This window comes from Erigeron canadensis, chromosome 7, assembly GCF_010389155.1.
Source record: "Erigeron canadensis isolate Cc75 chromosome 7, C_canadensis_v1, whole genome shotgun sequence".
Classification (NCBI taxonomy): domain Eukaryota; kingdom Viridiplantae; phylum Streptophyta; class Magnoliopsida; order Asterales; family Asteraceae; genus Erigeron; species Erigeron canadensis.
This window is the reverse complement of record NC_057767.1, coordinates 12,624,109-12,643,330: the sequence shown is the minus strand read 5'-3', so window position 1 is coordinate 12,643,330 and position 19,222 is coordinate 12,624,109. Positions and strand designations below refer to the sequence as shown.

Here is a 19,222-nt window from a genome sequence, read left to right as displayed (position 1 = left end):
GACTCATAACATAATTACACTACCACGCATCTTATAAATCAATTACATTTACATCAATAATATACACTATTCGCTGTCACCACCACCGCCAGTCAGCACCACCACCACCACATCGTGACCACTACTAGAGCTGGCAATTTATGACAATAACCTGTCAACACGACACGACCTGGTCTTAACATGTTTCGTGTTTGGCCTTAAAAGGTTTCATGACTGGAAATTTTGACACGATTAGTCATCGTGTTGTGTTTGTGTTAAGTTTAGCCTTAACAGGTACGTGTCTTATCGTGCTCGTGTCATGTCATGTCCAGCTCTAGCTGATACTACCGTTGTCGATGCATCGTGCGGACATCCACTAAGTATATACGTATATCTCTCTATAATCTCTTAAGTATACTCTCCAAATAAGCAAATACATGATACAACCGGAAAAAAAGAACACTTTATTACATATTAATCAAATTTGACAGAAAACGCATATGATGATACAAGATTCAATATATAATATCCCAATCTTTATTACACGTTGATTTATTCAAACGAAAGTCATATAACGATTCCCCAAATCCATAACGTTCAGACAGCAAAATCGTTTATAACTCGATAAAATGCTTCTTCAAAAAACGGGACATCTTTAGTTTCTAAAAAAACATATGATTCGACTCCATTACCTTCCGCATAATCCATAAAATATGCAGAGTTTTTTACAGGTATTGTTCCCGGGGCTGCCCAAATGGGCTTTCCAAAACCAAAGTCGGCTTCATAAAAAGGAAACTTACACCAACTAGTTAAAATGACCGCATTTGTGGATTCAGGATTTATATTCAATAGTTGTGAAAATGAATTGAAAACCATTGTTTCCCCTTCTTCGTTGTTGTGGTACGCCTTTGAGTAGTTTGTTACGGTTTTCCTCACAGAATCGCTTAAAAGATCTGTAAGTGCTTCTGTTGTTTCCGCGACTCCAGCTTCTGTGGCAAACATTCCGAAAATATTTCCACAAGAATCTTTCGGTATCAAGGATGCCATTTTCCCCCTAAGGTTTATTGACTGAATAAGTACAGACTCTCTTTGATAGTTGTATATTTTCCTATCAATATCGATGAAAGCCTTCCAAAATATTGCTGCTACTAATTGAACCTTTGACCATTTACGTGTACTATTTTTCCCCTTTGCTTTTATTTGTGAAATCACACTCTCACTGATTGAAACTTTCTTTCTAGTAAACTTGGTTAACATGTCACTACTCATTTTCGGAATAGGACATAAACCACGAGTTTGGTATAACGAGGATGAACTAAAACCAGCGCCAGTGAATTCGGTCTGACTTTCTCCGCGGTTCATGACACCCCATTCATTTATGAATGTACATAGAGTTGAGGCATCACAGAGCATGTGCGTAGCACTTACACCTATAGCTACCGCGCCACACTCAAACATGGTAACTTGAGTAGCAAGTAAAAACTCATTGCATGGAATGAAATCATCAATAATCTTATCATTCTCTTTGTAAGAAAGAAAATCTTGAAGGGTGGTGTTAACTTTGGCACATATAAACTCAACGCCTTCGTCATTGCATTCAATAATGTGACTTTCTTGAACATATCTACCAGCAAGAGGGTAGAATTGAGTTAGGGTTCTCTTGAGTGATTTCTCTAGCTGAGAAACAAACTTCGCATTGTGCTCACTACTTGGGGTAAAAAAAAGAACAACACCAACATTTACAAAAGCAACAACTTCTTCGATAAATCCTAGCTTGTAGTGCCGGAGTGTCGGAAGAGTTGAAACAAGAGGTTTAACGATTTTGGAGGATTGTTCTTCAATCTTAACAGCCATTACACTTGGTGATACTTGGTCTATTATGACAAAAACGCAAGTCAATAAGACAGAAAAGGTGTGATATTTTTGCCGAGTCTCATAAGCTAATATATATAACTCGGGAATTTACCTACTACATTCCATTGATTAATTGATTACAATAAAATATAGTACTATAGCTAGCGTAAGTAGAATTCATAATATACTAACCCATTTGCATATCCTTTTTTTGAAATATAATCAAAAATAAAATCATCTATTAATATACCGTTCATGTGATTTCCTGATAGAATTTGATTAAGAGTTTAAGCATATATTTTTCTTTATAAAATGTTTCTTTCATCGTATTAATGGTTCCTAAAATGCCCCTCTATACACTACAACACTAAAAATACTTATATAGTTTTAAAACAATTGACAAAATCTTACAAACTATATTTTTTGACATTTTGAAACCAATGTATTCATCCAAAAAGATGGTTATAAAATTTCATCGCAACGCATGGGTATTATGCTCGTATATATATATATACTTGCCTACTCGGACAAATCTGTTAAACATTGGTTTATATTATTAAAGCACTTAATTCTTTTTGATAGTACAGGTTATTGCCGTAGTTAGGTATCAAACAAGTAAGCAAGTGTTTGTTTAATTTGTTTATGCACATAATGATATAAACAATGAATCTTTGTTTGTCATAATTAGATGAATAGCGAGAAAGTCACATTTCGACGACGTACATCTTTGTATGTATCGAAACAAACATAGAGAAAAATAAGTATCAAGATTGATTGAATGTTGCCATTTAACTTAACTATATAGATAAGTTATTATAGAACACTTCGTTTCAAAGTTGGACTCCCAAAATTATCTTTTCATGTATCCCTCTCCAATTTCAGGGGAAACATCTATCTCTAGTCCTATAAACATTTTGCTCACACTAAGATTTGAACCCAAATTTAAAAATAGAGGTCTCTCCAAATACCAATCCATTTATTGATAGTTGTTAAACATGCAGTAAGTTGAGAACAAAGTGAAGACATATAAGTGACAATAGAAGATTATTACGAGTACACAATAAACATTTAGTACAATGGTATACGGTCCGATATTCTAAACATATGTCCCCTCCTATAACTTTTGCAATAAAATTAAGAATAAATTTATGGAAAGTTACAGAAAGTCAGAAACATAGCTAGAATAGAAACTGGGTCTTGGTAAAGTCCATGTACTGTACAATTGATAATCTAAATAATAGAGAATATGTGTAAGTTATATGAACCCTTTTTGGACTCTAAATAAAATGGACTCTAAATAACCTGCCCCTATATATATTATATATATATATATATATATAGGGTAAAGTTATTTTGAGAACTTTTTTTTTGCGAGAACCTTTGAGAACTTTTCAAATCAAGCCCAACCGATGATTGTTCTTTACATGAAAATTGTTTTTTGATTGTTTTCTGAATAACTTATGTGTAATTTTGAAATTTATAATTGTGTGGAGCATGGATTATCATCCGTTATACAATTATGTGGAGATTTGGATTCTTGATCACATGTGCACGAATATTGCTATGATCACAAGTATGCAAGTCGATCCCATGTAATCATAGCAATACTCGTGCACATGTGATCAAGAATCCAAATCTCCACATAATTGTATAACCGATGATAATCCATGCCTCCACACAATTATAAACTTCAAAATTACACATAAGTTATTCAGAAAACAATCAAAAAACAATTTTCATGTAAAAAATAATCATCGGTTGGGCTTGATTTGAAAAGTTCTCAAAGGTTCTTGCAAAAAAAGGTTTCTCAAAATAACTTTTCACTATATATATATATATATATGATGATGATGAAAACGATATTGAAATTATGTATAGAACTCCGACGACTTTTATCTGATTTAGGTTTATACTCAAAGTGCAAAAGACATTACAAAATAATCCTATAAAACATGTACACTCAAACCAGATACATTAGACATCATTTTCTAATAGAAGATAAATGGATCAAAAAGATGTCACCCGACATTTTAGAACCTGAATAAGAAAGATGTCGACCGGCATTTTAGAATAGAGCATCAACATGAAGATCTCCTCACAAAAGCTTTGGACTGCAACAATTTTATCAATTCGAGACCCCATAACTTTGAACAATTATTCTGTGATTCGATGTTCAGGTCATTGGGTTAAATGCACACATACGCCAACAAGATTAGCAAGGTCAGTGGTCTACTCTATTAGTTTGAACCCGAAGAGCTTGTCTCTTCTGTTGTTATTTTTCATATTGTCATTTGTTTTCTTTATAATTAAAAACCATTCTTAATCTTAGCTTTCCAGCCTACTTGCATTTTATTTCACTTTGCTAACCTTACAAATAATATTAATGTTCCTCACTCGAGCATTGTCCAGTTCAAGAAAAAAAATGGCCTAAGTTCACAACCAAAAATAGAAAGGAACATGCTAGATAACTGTAAAATTCCGAAAAGGCGTTAGAGTTGTCTGAGCAAAACCAGATGTTGTGAACGTTATATTTTGAAACTCTGATATAGAAGATTCAAGAACTAAAATAGGATAATGATCATCCAGACTTTCTATTAGCAACCCCAAATTTCAGAATGATAATTAGACACTAACAGATATATTAAACGAATACCTCTTTAAGGGAAGTAACTTATAGTAGCAGCCAAAAGCTATGTGTTCAAGAACTAAAATAGGATAATCATCATCCAGACTTTCTATTAGCAACCCCAAATTTCAGAATGATAATTAGACACTAACAGATATATTAAACGAATACCTCTTTAAGGGAAGTAACTTATAGTAGCAGCCAAAAGCTATGTGTGTTCGGCTTACTTTTTCCGTGCTACAAAAGCTTCAACGCTTCCCATCCAACGAATATATTCGTTCTTACTTTTGTGTTGCATGCATTTATGCAAAAAGAGGGCTAGATCATCATTTATACCCCTGTTCTCTAGGAAATCATACAGTGAAGTCTGTACCTCATCATCCAAATCACTGAAATTGAGCAGATCAAAGCCATGTTTACAATCACATCAATAAACCCAATGAACCAACAAAATAATGGGTGAACAAAAGACTGTTTGAAACATGATATAAAGTAGATAGAGGTGGCAGTATACCGATTTCAACCCATTCAATTAATCAATTATGAATGACCCAGTACAGTTTATGTTTGACTTCTGGAAGGATAAATGGATAAGACTAAAATGGGTAAAAGAAACAGAATTGGGTCAATCGTTACTCATGTATAAACAATCCACATTGCATTTTTGATTTATAAAACCTCATCAATCTTTTTTGTTGAGCATAAATACTATTATTGAAATAATCTAAAGTTTGCAATCAGAACGGCCACATCAATTTTTATATATAAAAACAACAGTGTACAAATTAAGACTTCTTACCCAACCTGTCCATTTTGCTAACTCTACAAACAACCTAACCATATTTGACTTTCTTCCATTCTGCAGTACAAACAATAAACTTACCAGATCATCTGAATAATATACCAATGCTCATTCCATTTTATAGAATACTATAAACAAATATGAAATCGTTTTCATCTAGTCATATTACACATGCAAATAAGGAATAGTTATAATTAACAAACACAAACACCATTGTCCATAACTGTATAATTTGTATCCCGAGAGAGAAAGTGAAAAGTACAATAGTTACAAAGAAGATTACAACTTACCCAAACGGAGGACCCAAGTACGGTTTACCAGCCATTCCATCTTGGTCACGCATGAACACTTTCTCTATTTCTATGCTGTCAGGCCATACATTGCAAACAAATTCCAAAATACCATTATCATCATCTTTAAAGATGTCAACCACCATTGAAATGTAAAGCTCCAGATCGTTATCCGTGGTCACACTTCCATGTTTTGCAGGAGGATCAAAAACTCGGAACATGGTTACCTCTACTTTTATCTCTTCATTGTTTCCGAATTTCTTGTTCAGTCTGATCCACTGCTCACCAGGCCGCTCATCAATCACAAAAGATTTGAACTTGGGAATAAGCTACACAAAAACATCCACCAAGCAATATACCAGACCTTAGGTAAAAAAGAAAAAGAAATAATACATAAAAATAATAGACCAGACCCTAAAGTTCTAATTCAGAATAGTTCACCCAATTCAAGAAGCCTTCAAGGAACTGACGATTTTTGTTTGTTTTGGGCGTAAATGTTGATTTAAATATAAAAGAAAATAGGTATACAAGAAACATTTCTATATTTTAAAGATACACAAAGGCAAGTGCATGAAAAACAAACTTGAGGTTCTTTATAGTATCATGGTCTTTCGAAAGAGGGAAAGCCAGAGTATCATGGGACGTAGTCTGCTTACCTAAGAGTCAAGGAGGCTTAGGCATCAATAGTCTGGGCAAGTGGAATGTCAAGCTGGGGATAGAGAAAGTTGATAAATATGCAGACACATATCCATGATCACTTGGTAGAAAAGGTAGGAATTGGGAAAGACATCTCGCTTTGGTTCGACGATTGGAGAAGAGAGGTACTTTTGTCAGGTTTCTTACGAAAAAGAAAAATATATGCTCAAGACTTTTCTCTATCAACAAGGTTAAGTGAGATAGTTAACCATGAACGACATATCCTTGAGCGGCCACAAACATCATTTCAAAAAGTTGACATCATACAAAGCATACCACATATACGTTTGAAACATGATGTAAGGGATATATTTCAATGGCATACAAGAGAAGATGTTATTCTGTGTTTTCCCATTACACAGTTATGGCATAATTTAAAAGCGAGAGGTATGAAACTGACATGGTGGAAACTAGTTTGGTTTAACCATTGTATAAACAAAAAGATTTAGACACATGACAGATTAAAGCCATGGAATGCAACCTATAGTTATTGAAATAACCAAGGGGACTCCCACCCACCCACTTCCAGTCATCTATTATATGTTCTTACCCAAAACAGGTTTGCTCCGACACGAAGTCGCAGGCAAAGCCTGATGCTGCCCTGATCGTTAGGAAGCATGGTCAAATACTAGGAGCCAAGACAATAAGGGAACTCGGTGTCAGGCATTGTATACCATTTAACATTCGCAACAACAATCTACTACATTTGGCAAGAAATGAACAGGCTGTTTGGAAATGAAGAGCATCCATAAACTAGTTGTGCAAGAAAATATATTACTGGTGAGGCTTGCGTCGCTTTCAAACACATGAAACAAGTCATGGAAGTGGTACAAGTATGAATGCTGGAGAACAAAAAGATTGAGCAAGCAGAAGATCACAAATCACAGGTGTATATGTAAGGCATGAATGACCGCTCAACTCTCCTACTTTTACCAGATATGTGGAAGCTACCCGATCGAACTCATTCCAATGATTTTAACTTTACCCCCTCCACCCGTGAGCTTAACAAATTTACCCAAAAGGACCCAATTTTTCCATTACGGTTTGAGATTGCCAGTCCCAGGCAGAACCATGTGAGAGCTCAGGGTAGCTAGGTGACCCCTCAATCTGATCCATGAAGTGGAATGAAATTACAAAAGGTTTTTGTTTTTAATTAATGCTACTGGTCCGATGATTTTGTGCTACCCTTCCAATTAAAATTGGAAGGCATCGTGCAAATAAAATAACAAGATCAATCAATTAAGATAATCGATGAATTAAAAAATAAGCACAAATAATATATACTATTGCTAATGTATTTTTTTCACCGCCTAGATAGAGCAATTCCATGTAAGTTTCTTTAAGTTTTGCGATCCTTTTGCTTTTACTTCTTGCACTTATTAAACAAAAGCTACGCTTTAAGTTCAACGTGTTACTCTAAGTTACAACGGGTATTTATAAAAGTATAATAAAGTGCAAAACAAAGTAAGCCGTAAAATGAACAGACTTGTAATCACTTTTATGCTACCCGTAACCAAAATGACTAGTTCCGCCACTGGCACCCCCTTTCGTCTCACCCATTTATTTAACTTTATTTTTTCCAAACTAAAATCAATAGTAATCTTTTTGTGTTATAAGCTTTTTCACTTCGCTTCTTTTGTAGTGTCATAGAATTGATGCTTCAATTTTACTAATATGCAGCAGAGCAGGGTAAACTTTTCTAGTAAAATACAATGGCTAACTCAATAAATAAATATACACAGATGTCCACAAAGGTAATTATGGTTTGCAAAAGTCCATACAGAATAGCAATTAAGTATACTTAACACATTTATATATAAAATAATTATATATATAGATATAAGAAGAAAAAAAACAGGTATAGTGAAATGGAAAAGAGGGAAATTGGAAACCTGGGTAAGAGGGGATCGGTCGAGTTCGTATTGGATATCGTTGCGAATAAGTCTACGAATACGATCTTCGAAAGCCGATTTCCGCATATCTGAAATGAAATGTCTGGATTGTTGTTGTTGATGATGATGTTGAAAAAGGGTCATAGGACGACAACAAGAGGAAATGGATGTTGTCGGTTTTCTTGCCAGCCTTCCGATTAACCGGAGAGCCATTGTTGTTTTGTTATTTTGATGATGTGTGAGGACTTTGTTTATGCCTAAAGAGGGCAGGATTTAACAGATGATGACATGAGTTATACAATATTCCTTTTTATTTTGTTAAACTCGTATTTTTTAAACTTAAGGCCATCTTCGACATATACAAAAAGTTCTGTACACGGTGCGACACATTCCGAGTCGGGTTTTAGAAAATTTTGGTTTGTTTTTTTATATCATTAATATTGAGCTCAGGCTCCAATTGATTTGTTTTTTTTTTTTTTCGTATTTTAGCTCGATACTCGTATTTTATTTTTAAGCAGCATGGTTAGATCAGTGGTAAACACTTGAGAATTTGGAGACAGATGTCACGGGTTCGATTAGAGGCCGGCTTAACCTTTTTGGTGGCCTTAAACGGAACCATATTTGGGGGCCTTTTTCAAGTCTATACAAAAAGCTTTTCTCTTTTATTCGGACTCGAAGTCTTTTCCATTTTTGAATGAAACGAATCACAAAATCCGTAGAAAACTTTAGAGTGCAAAAATAAAAAAGAAATACTGATTCGTAGGAATGGTGAACCACCTAAATCAGCCGCACTTGGAACTTCGAATTATAAAGATTCTTTGTCTTCGAAATTGTGAACCACAAAAACTATAAAGTTGGACTAACTGCGCTAAGTTGGGCTATGGGCTTGAAATTGTGAACCACATATTGAGATTTTCATTTTGACTTAGGGTCGTGGTGTGTGCTTTCCAATTTTATGGGGTTGTTAGTTATTATTTTATATGTTTTCTTTATATATTTACAGCAATTATTCATTTACTCTTGTGGTAACAAGACTTTACATTATTTGATCTAAAAACTGAAAGCCCAAAAATTAAAAAATTTGGGGCCCTAAAAAAGTGGAGGCCTAAAGCTATTGCTTGGCCCACTAAAACTATTGAGCCGGTAGTGGGTTCGATCCTTATCCCATGCAAAGGTTGGAGGGCTTTTCTACCATTTAAGTAGACAATGGAAGCAGCCTCTCTACTTTGGTAGAGGTAAGGTCTGCCTATATCTTAACCTTCCCCATACACTGTCGAGGTACTAGGGCTCAAAACCCGCGGAAGGCGGCACTGAGCAGTTTCTTTCTATTCAACTATATTTTTAAGGACTTGATTTCAATAGACTCGTTTAATTACTAAAACTTGAGTTAGAATAATCACATTTATGAACATGTATAAACTAATCACGTAATTAAAAAACACATAAAACTCACTTAAACGGTGTGTTTCATATTACGAAAGCTCGTGGAGCTTTCCTTTAGTCACTCGTTAAATAGTTTAAGGATTTTTCGAATATGGAGAACCAAAAAAATTTTTCTTCTAATCTCGCTTCTTAAATACTCTAGTTCGATAAATCGGCTCGAGCTCGAACATTTAACATCGATCTCGACTTAAATGAGCTCGAGCTTAATTAGCTCTAGTACAGTTCGGCTCTATTCTCACCCCTTTACAAATACGTCCAAGCAAATTGATCATCTCAACAACACGTAAGTAAAGTGTACACCCTAAACTCATATTGTCTCCAATCCAAAATACCCAAACTCAGTTTGCTCATACAATATCGTCATCTATATAAAATTAAAAAAATATTATATTAAATATACGTGTACACATAACACACATATTCATAATTAAAAAACTAATTTGCTTTCAACTTGTTTGCGAGCATATTGGTTTGACAAACTGACAAGCAAATTGTTAATACAATAAAAGCCGTTACGTAAATTGGCGTAGAAAATGTCCATTCGTGATAGCCTAATCCTAACGAGGTTAAAATAGCCATCATGTAACGTATTTTTTAGAAGATATCATTTTATACAATCTACTTTTTTAAAAACAAATGTATCAGAATACTTATTTGTTAGTTCATTTTAATGTACTTTATATAATGTACTTCCTAAAATGTTTTGGTTTGTGTAGCATACAATTTCTTATCATTAACCTGAAATGGAACCTGTCAAAGATATAAATAAGGTTTGGATAAGAAAGACATAGGATATTGTAAGTCCCCGGGTCTTATCGAACCGAGATTAACTTAAGGATATGTCGAGATGCGGAAAATCCTCGAGATAACCCACGGTTTCTATATCTACCTTTTATGATATATATATATACCTTTTTTGCGTGAATATGAAACACTCGGGGAATGGCTCTCCGGACAAACCTTACCAAACACGTGGTAACCTAAGTCTATGAGCCGTTAGGGCCAAGTGTGTGTTTGCGGTTCGTGCGTGAGTCAAGTACCACCCACAAGATCTACCGTGTGTGTTCTTGGTTTTCTCTCTCTAGGTTTTGCTCGTTTCTCTCTCTACACTCTTGTTGCAATCACGCATGAACACACACCCTATTTATAGGCAAGTGACAAGAACTCTCAAATCCATTGGGTTTGAGTGTTCTCATGTCAAGCCCATTAGGGTTTTGGCCTATTTGTGTGTTCCACAGAACACACAAACTGTTTGAGAGTTCTTATGGATAAACATGCTTTTGCTTGTTTCTACAGAAACTCTCAAACCATTTGAGAGTTCTTATGAACAAGCAAACTTTTGCTTGTTCCTCAAAAACTCTCAAATGACCATTTGAGTGTTCTTTCCACAAGCAAATATTTTGCTCATTCCCAAGAATACTCAAATAACACTAAAGAATATTTGAGTTAATGTTTCTACTGCTGTCAAGACGTAGAACCAACATTAACTCAGCTAATGTTTCTACTACTGTAAATATACGCAGAACCAACATTAGCTGCGACAACGTTTCTACTGCTGTGGATACGCAGAAACAACATCGTCTATATTACCTATTGGAAGTATTACTTAATTTATTGTTTTTCCTGCTGTAGATACACAGAAACACAAATAACTTAACTTCCTTTGGAAGTACATTAAGTTAATATTTCAACTGCTGCTAAACGCAGAAACAATATTAACTTAATGACTATTTACATGTAATGTCTAGAACCTGTAAAACACAAATAATAAACAAACACATAAACATAAATGGATCCCAATATGATCAACAATATATGCCAAGGTAATATTATTGACAAACGGTAATTACAAGATAAATTACAAGACTTGAATATATATAAATATATGTAACACATCTAGAATGATCATGTCACCGAGAAACATGCACCAACAGATATGTTTAATGGTAATAAGGATGTTGGCATCGGATGGAAGGTGACCGCGTGTCATTGCGGCACCACCACGGAACACTCCTACCATTGATGTACTACGCATGGTGGGATGCAACTGCGTGGTCAGACCACGCACGTGATAATCTACTTTAGACGATTTTGAGGTGCCTAAGGTAAGATTATTTAGCCGTTCATAGGACGATCTTGAAATGTCTACGAATACGATATTCGAAAGCTGATATCCGCATATTTGAGATGAAATGTCTGGATTGTTGTTGTTGATGATGATGTTGAAAAAGGGTCATAGGACGACAACAAGAGGAAATGGATGTTGTCGGTCTTCTTGCCAGCCTTCCGATTAACCGGAGAGCCATTGTTGTTTTGTTATTTTGATGATGTGTGAGGACTTTGTTTATGCCTAAAGAGTGCAGGATTTAACAAGGGTTTTGATGATGACATAAGTTATACAATATTCCTTTTTATTTTGTTAAACTCGTATTTTTAAATCTTAAGGCTTCGACATATACAAAAGTTTTGTACACGGTGCGACAAAATTCCGAGTTGGGTTCTGAAATTTTTGGTTTGTTTGTTTATTTGTCATTAATATTGAGCTCAGGCTCGAATCGATTTGGTTTTTTTTCGTATTTTAGCTCGATACTCGTTTATTTTATTTTTTTAATTTTTATTCAACTATATTTTTAAGGACTTGATTTCAATAGACGCATTTAATTACTAAAACTCGAGTTAGAATAATCACATTTATGAACATGTATAAACTAATCTTGTAATTAAAAACCGCATAAAACTTACTTAAACGGTGTGTTTCATATAACGAAAGCTCGTGGAGCTTTCCTTTAGTCACTCGTTAAATAGTTTAAGGATTTTTCGAATGAGGAGAGCCAAAAACAATTTTGCTTCTAATCTCGCTTCTTAAATACTCTAGTTCGATAAATCGGCTAGAGCTCGAGCTTAATTAGCTCTAGTACAATTCGACTATATTCTCACTCCTTTACAAATACGTCCAAGCAAATTGATCATTTCAACAACACGTAAGTAAAGTGTACACGCTAAACTCATATTGTCTCGTATCCAAAATACTAAAACTCAGTTTGCTCATACAACATCGTCATCTATATAAAACTAAAAAATATATTATATTAAATATACGTGTACACATAACACACATATTCAAAATTAAAAAACTAATTTGCTTTCAACTTGTTTGTGAGCATATTGGTTTGACAAACTGACAAGCAAATTGTTAATAAAATAAAAGCAATTACGTAGATTGGCGTAGAAAATGTCCATTGGTGATAGCCTAATCCTAACGAGGTTAAAATAGCCATCATGTAACGTATTTTTTAGGAGATATCATTTTATACAATCTATTTTTTTAAAAACAAATGTATCAGGATACTTATTTGTTAGTTCATTTTAATGCACTTTATATAATGTACTTTCTAAAATGTTTTAGTTTGTGTAGCATACAATTACTAATCATTAACCTGAAATGGAACCTGTCAAAGAGTTTTTTAAAATTGTTGTAAATTCGATAGATATAAATAAGGTTTGGATAAGAAAGACATAGGATATGTTTAATGGTCATAAGGGTGTTGGCATCGGATGGAAGGTGACCGCGTGTCATTGCGGCACCACCACGGAACACTGCCGCCATTGATGTACCACGCGTGGTGGGATGCAACTGCGTGGTCAGACCACGCACGTGATAATCTACTTTAGACGATTTCGAGGTGCCTATGGTAAGATTATTTAGCGATTCAAAATTTAATTTATTATTATTATTATTTTTTTAATCTTTTCTTACCTTCCCTATATATACTACACACAATGCATATCAAATTTTACACAAACACATCTCATATTTTACACACCTTTTCTTTAAATTATACAGAAACACATATCATATTTTACACACTGTTGCTTTAAGTTATACACAAATGTTGGAACCACGTTAAATGTGACCGTAATCGATTGTTTATCATTTGTGATATGATAATTAACGATAACTGAAATCCCTATGTCTAGTAACTATACGATGGACGTATTTACTCTTAAAGACATATTATTGGGTTTCTCATTAGATGATTGAAACTACGGGGACTTATATTGCACATACTAAAACCAGGGAGATAAACTTGTAAATGTTCTCTCCATGTACAACATTTCTAACCCTTATCTTCCATCTAATTCTTGTGTGTATTTTTACTCTTAAATTCTCAATCTCATCTAAATACAATCACCTCGTTTTGGAAACCCGACTTCAATGGCAAACATTTTTGCTTTTACAAGGTCCTCTAGATCGTCAAGTAGACAGTATTATCATCATGTTTTTATTATGTTCATAATACAAATCATATTAATTTCAGCATGTGATATCATGAGCCGTTGGTTCATTTGGTTCATTTAATCTAATGATTCGCATTTGTAACTTTTGTTCTGTAAGTTGTGTGCATCTAATACTGAAAATATGATCTCAAAATGAATCTTTCTTAGTTTCTTTTGTTTCCCAATTTGATTGAAGCGGGCTATCAAAGTAAAACAACTTTTGGCCACATAAATAATAAAATATATAATTGTTTTTTTCTTTACCATAAGTCAACTTCGACTGATTTAATCAGTATTATGCTAATATTTTGTGTGATCAAAAAAATATATATCAATCACCTTGGTCGTACATATACATCGGCCCTTCTTATTTCTTTACTTAATTGCCGACTTCGACACTTTAATGGTTAATTTTGATTTAGTCTTTATTGAATTCGACATTATTTCAAGTCGATTTTGATTTAGTCTTTATTGAATTCGATATTAATTTAAGTCAATTTTGATTTATTCTTTATTAAATTCTACCTTATTTCATAATTGAACCTGACCTTAATTGTTGATTTTGATTTAGTCTTTATTGAATTCGATGTTATTTCAACTCGATTTTGATTTAGTCTTTATTGAATTCAACCTTATATCATTATTGAATTCGACCCTTAATTGTCAATTTTGATTTAGTCTTTATTGAATTTGACGTTATTTCAAGTCGATTTTGATTTAATCTTTATTGAATTCAACCTTTTTTCATTATTAAATTTGATCTTAATTGTTGATTTTGATTTAGTCTTTATTGAAATCGACGTTATTTCAAGTCGATTTTGATTTAGTTTTTATTGAATTCGACCTTATTTTATTATTGTATTCGACCTCATATTAAAATTTTGATTTAGTCTTTATTGAATTCAATCTTATTTTAAGTTGAATTTTATTTAGACTTTATTGAATTTGAATTTATTTAATTCGACCTTATTTTAAGATTTATTTAGTATTTATTGAATTCAACCATATTTTAAAGTTGATTTTGATTTATACTTTATTGAATTCGACCTTATTAAATTACTGAATTCGACAAGATTTTGATTTAGCCTTTATTGAATTTAACCTTATTTTAAGTTGAATTTGATTTAGTCTTTATTGAATTTCGACTTTATTTTAAGATTTTGATTTAGTCTTTATTGAATTCGACCTTATTTTAAGTTAAATTTGATTTGGACTTTATTGAATTCAACGTTATTTCAAGATTGAGTTCGTCCAAAAGCTAGTCTATTTTGACCTGAAACATGTCTAACTAGACCTAGAATGTCATAAAATGTCAAAATTAGTTTATCATTTATTGAAGTTCGACTTATTTATCAAACCTTGATTTATTAATTGATTTCGGCTCACTTTTTAACCTCTTCGGTTGAATTTGACTTAGCTTGTCAATTTCTTTTAATTGTTAAATCTTACTTACTTGTTGAGTTCTTATTAATTGTCGAGTACGATTTCACCTTAAAACTTTATGGGAAAAATTTGTCCGTCAAATTTTATAAATAACTTTTCACAGACATTTTTTACCATAATACTTAAAGGTAAATATAAAAATAAATAAATATATAAAATTCAATAATGAAGTTTGATTTAGTAGCCAAGGGCTGCCGCCCCTTGGACCCCGTAACTTAGGGGCTTCGGACTAATGTACATGGTCTCATTATTTGTGCCCAAAGGTCAAATGTGATTCTCATGTTGCGCTTTTTTTTTTTGCATAATGAACACTAAGTATATTAATTTTGCTCAAAGGTGATTTAATATGATTTGTGTGCCAAAAGGACTATTTGCATGCATAATATACACGATTCTTAATTTTTGTGCTCAAAGGTCAAAAGATAAGTGTTGTGTTGCATGACCCTAATGCTCATATTTACTTAGATATTAGTTATTTCTGCCCAAAGGTGATGTAACATCTAAGTGGAGCCTTACTTTAGCTTATTGTTTTGGTGTTTGCAATAGGCTTACTTATTACTAGCTTCATTACTATAATAATGGTTATAGTCTCATTATTCTAAGGAACATTACTTTAGTTCCATTACTATTAAGAGATAATACTTAGTCTGTCTTAGATAGCTAATCATGTCACTATAATTTCATTACTATTATGCCTACTTATTTTAGGCATTGTTATAATAATAATCTTTTATTGCTTGTATCATAAATTTATATCCTCCTTATCTTCACTGTAGTACCTAACTTAGGCATTGAGCCACTTACTGGTAAAAACTTTGCTTCTTGAAAAGATTAATTATCAAAGACTTTGGAGATGCTAGACCATGACTATGTTATTCGCCATAATGAACCCACTGCTAACTCTTTCGTAGCTCAGAAAGCGAATTTTTTAAGTGGGATAGGGCGAATCGCTTGTCACTAATAATGGTTAAGATCTCCTTAAAAGTCAGTATCCAAGGAGTTATCACTTCAAGTAAACGTCTAAGGCGTATGCGAGTAGAATAAATACAAAGGAAATAGAAGTGTTCGTGAACACATAATAAAGATGACTGACATGGCTCATAAGCTTAAGAGTCTTAAAATGGAAGTCTCTAACAATTTTCTTGTGAACCTTATAATGACCACATTGATTGCTCATTTCGATACCTTCACAATTAACTATAAATCTATGAAGAATAAACCGTCGATGAGTGAACTAATCGCAATGTGTGTGCAAGAAAAGGGTCGCCTAAGTTGGGCCAACCTGAAGTTGTTCACCTTACTATCACTGCTAATTCCAATTTGCGAAAGGGTAATAAATGTTTTAAGACTACGAATAAACTTCAAAAGACTAATCATGGTGCAGTTGCCTCTAGCTTTAAGTTCTTGATGATTGAGCAATCATAGTTATAAATTCTGTTGTGTCAAAGGACACAGTCAGAAAAATTTCCCTAATATCAAAAAATGGCTAGCTAAGAAAGGGAACTTACTTATTGTAATATTTGATTCATTTATTATTGTTGTTCTAATCAATACATGGTGGTATGACTATGGCTCATGATTTCTCATAGTATTTGTTGTCTCATAATAGTGATGACGTAACTGAAACAAAGACAAAAATCACCTAAGCTATTAGAGAATTCCTCCATGTTGTGGCATAAACTCCTTGGCCACATCTCACGAGATCGCATGACACGACTCTTAAAGGATGAAATCTTACATTCTCTTGACTTCAGTGATTTTGAAACATGTATTCAGTGCCTCAAAGGAGAAATGGTTAGAGGGAATAAGAAATGAACCACTAAAAGTTCCAACTTGTTGGAAACAATTCACACTCATATTCGTGGTCCATATCCCGCATCCATCACATGACATACATCATTTACTACATTCATTAACAAATATGCAACTATATCTGATCTGAATCCTTACAAATTTTATTGATCAGATTTAGGAGGTGAGTATTAATAGACCCAACTCAAGAGATGAAGACACATCTATGTCGCTGGTGAGATTACTTTGCAATATAAACACTGAACTGGAGATGATCAGTTGTAGTGAATGTATACCAAGTTCTTGGAAAGATTACTTATGGTGACAATAAGTAAAAGACAATGCAATATGTAAATGCAATAAAGTAAATATGGTGAGACCAAGTTGTAATTTTTTAAGTGTATTTTATTTATTGATGTTTATATAAAATACAAGGTTGTTGCGGAACCAAGATAATACAAAGATATAAATATCCTAACAACCTATGAAATACAATTGATCTATACTTGGAAATTTTCTTTGTCAATCGAAACACTTAAAGTTATGAAATGTTCCTTTTTGCAATTGAGAGAATATTGCACAAGTTCACCAAGAATATGCAAAGTCTGAATATGCAAAGGTTATTTCTTGGTTATGCAAAGACCTCTATTTATAGGCAAAGTTGGTATTGGGATTCCAACTTTGCCTCTGAAATATAGTTACTAGCATTTAAGATTCAATTTGAAATCTTTTGAAAATGCTGGATAAAGTAAGACATAAAGTCACTTAATCAACCTACTTTATACTTTAATCGAAAACAATTGATAATATCAGGATAAAGGTGCATAAAGTAAAAGGTCTTCCTCGTAATCAGTGTAAAGCTTTGTAAATTCTTTACACTGATATTCTCCAGTCTTGATCTGGGTAAAGCTATCATTGACATTCTCCTTTTTCCACTTGATGTCTTTGACTTCAGCTGGAATGTCTTCAGATGTATTGGACAGATCTTCAACTGGAGGAAGTCGTCAGTTGCATAAACTGTACATTGCAACTGGACTTTTATATTTCTAGACAAATCTTTTGGTCTCCAGATGCAACTGGAGACTGGCCAGTTTTAGTCAAAACTGGTCCTAACAAGTATTATGGTAGACATACTAATACTGGTCAAGCTCTTGGTCCTTTCCATAACTTTTGCAAGGAACATGGCATAATTATCTGATAAACCATGTTTGGTTCTCCTCAACAAAATTGTGTTGCTAAAAGGATAAACAGAACTTTAATGGACATGGTGAAAAGTATGTTTTCCAAAACTAACTTACCTACTTTCCTTAGGACTGAGGCCTTAAAAACAGTTGTTTATATACTTAATAGGGTTTTATCAAAATCTGTCCATAAAACTCCTCATTAGATCTGGACAGTAGGAAACTGAGTCTAAAACATATGGAATTATGAGGTTGTCCTGCAAAGCAAGAGTCTATAACCCTAACTTAAAGAAACTGAATACTAAATGTGAGTTCACCTACACAAGATGTTAATCGAATACAAGATATAATAAAGGTATAACAATAAAGACAACTTTATCAAGTAATCCGACTGGCAAGTGATTCCAATCTAGATGAAGACTAGTTTAGAATCACGATCCAGATAATGGATATGAACAAATATGATAAGTAAGAACAATTGCTTGAAACTATATAAATACTAAATATAATCAAGTATTATGGCAATGAGTCGAGATGTATTTTTCAAAGTATTTTATTTATTGATATAAACAAAATACAAAGGTTGTTGCGGAACAAAGATAATCACACTTGTGAAAATATCTAAACAACCTAAAAATACAAATGATAACTAGGAATTACTCGTAAGAATACTTAGAGTAAATTTCACACGTTGCAATGCCAAAGTTCCAAGCATTTTTGCAAGTGTGAGAAGTCTTATATTTATAGGCAAACATGTCTTGATGACATGGCAAATGCCGTACAAATATGGTTGGGTGCATTTATGGATTTGTAGGACAAATCCATAACATGTTTGTTTAAGGTAAAGTATGTAAGTTTCTTTGATGTGACTTGACATACTTTATTCCCAACCTTTTGCTAAAACTATCCCAATCCTAGGTATAAAATTATTAACCGGGTAAAGGTAG

At 33.3% G+C, this 19,222-nt stretch overlaps 2 protein-coding genes across 3 annotated transcripts; both read right to left on the bottom strand.

Moving 5' to 3' along the window:
* Window positions 1–428: 428 nt before the first annotated feature.
* On the bottom strand, window positions 429–1,897 carry LOC122608742 (pelargonidin 3-O-(6-caffeoylglucoside) 5-O-(6-O-malonylglucoside) 4'''-malonyltransferase-like). Its single transcript, XM_043781834.1, has one exon. The coding sequence runs from the start codon at window positions 1,831–1,833 to the stop codon at window positions 577–579; it is 1,257 nt and encodes a 418-aa protein (XP_043637769.1). The 5' UTR covers window positions 1,834–1,897; the 3' UTR covers window positions 429–576.
* A 2,573-nt stretch (window positions 1,898–4,470) lies between these two features.
* LOC122607559 (uncharacterized protein At2g39795, mitochondrial-like) lies at window positions 4,471–8,451 on the bottom strand. Of its 2 annotated transcripts, XM_043780564.1 has the most exons (4): window positions 8,140–8,451; window positions 5,552–5,880; window positions 4,672–4,848; window positions 4,471–4,527 (listed from the first exon to the last, which is right to left on the bottom strand). In XM_043780564.1, the coding sequence occupies exons 1-3, from the start codon at window positions 8,350–8,352 to the stop codon at window positions 4,683–4,685; spliced, it is 708 nt and encodes a 235-aa protein (XP_043636499.1). In that variant the 5' UTR covers window positions 8,353–8,451; the 3' UTR covers window positions 4,471–4,527; window positions 4,672–4,682. The 2 variants fall into 2 exon arrangements, with proteins under 2 accessions (XP_043636499.1, XP_043636498.1); XM_043780563.1 differs by having other exon boundaries at window positions 4,471–4,848.
* Between the last annotated feature and the right edge of the window lie 10,771 nt (window positions 8,452–19,222).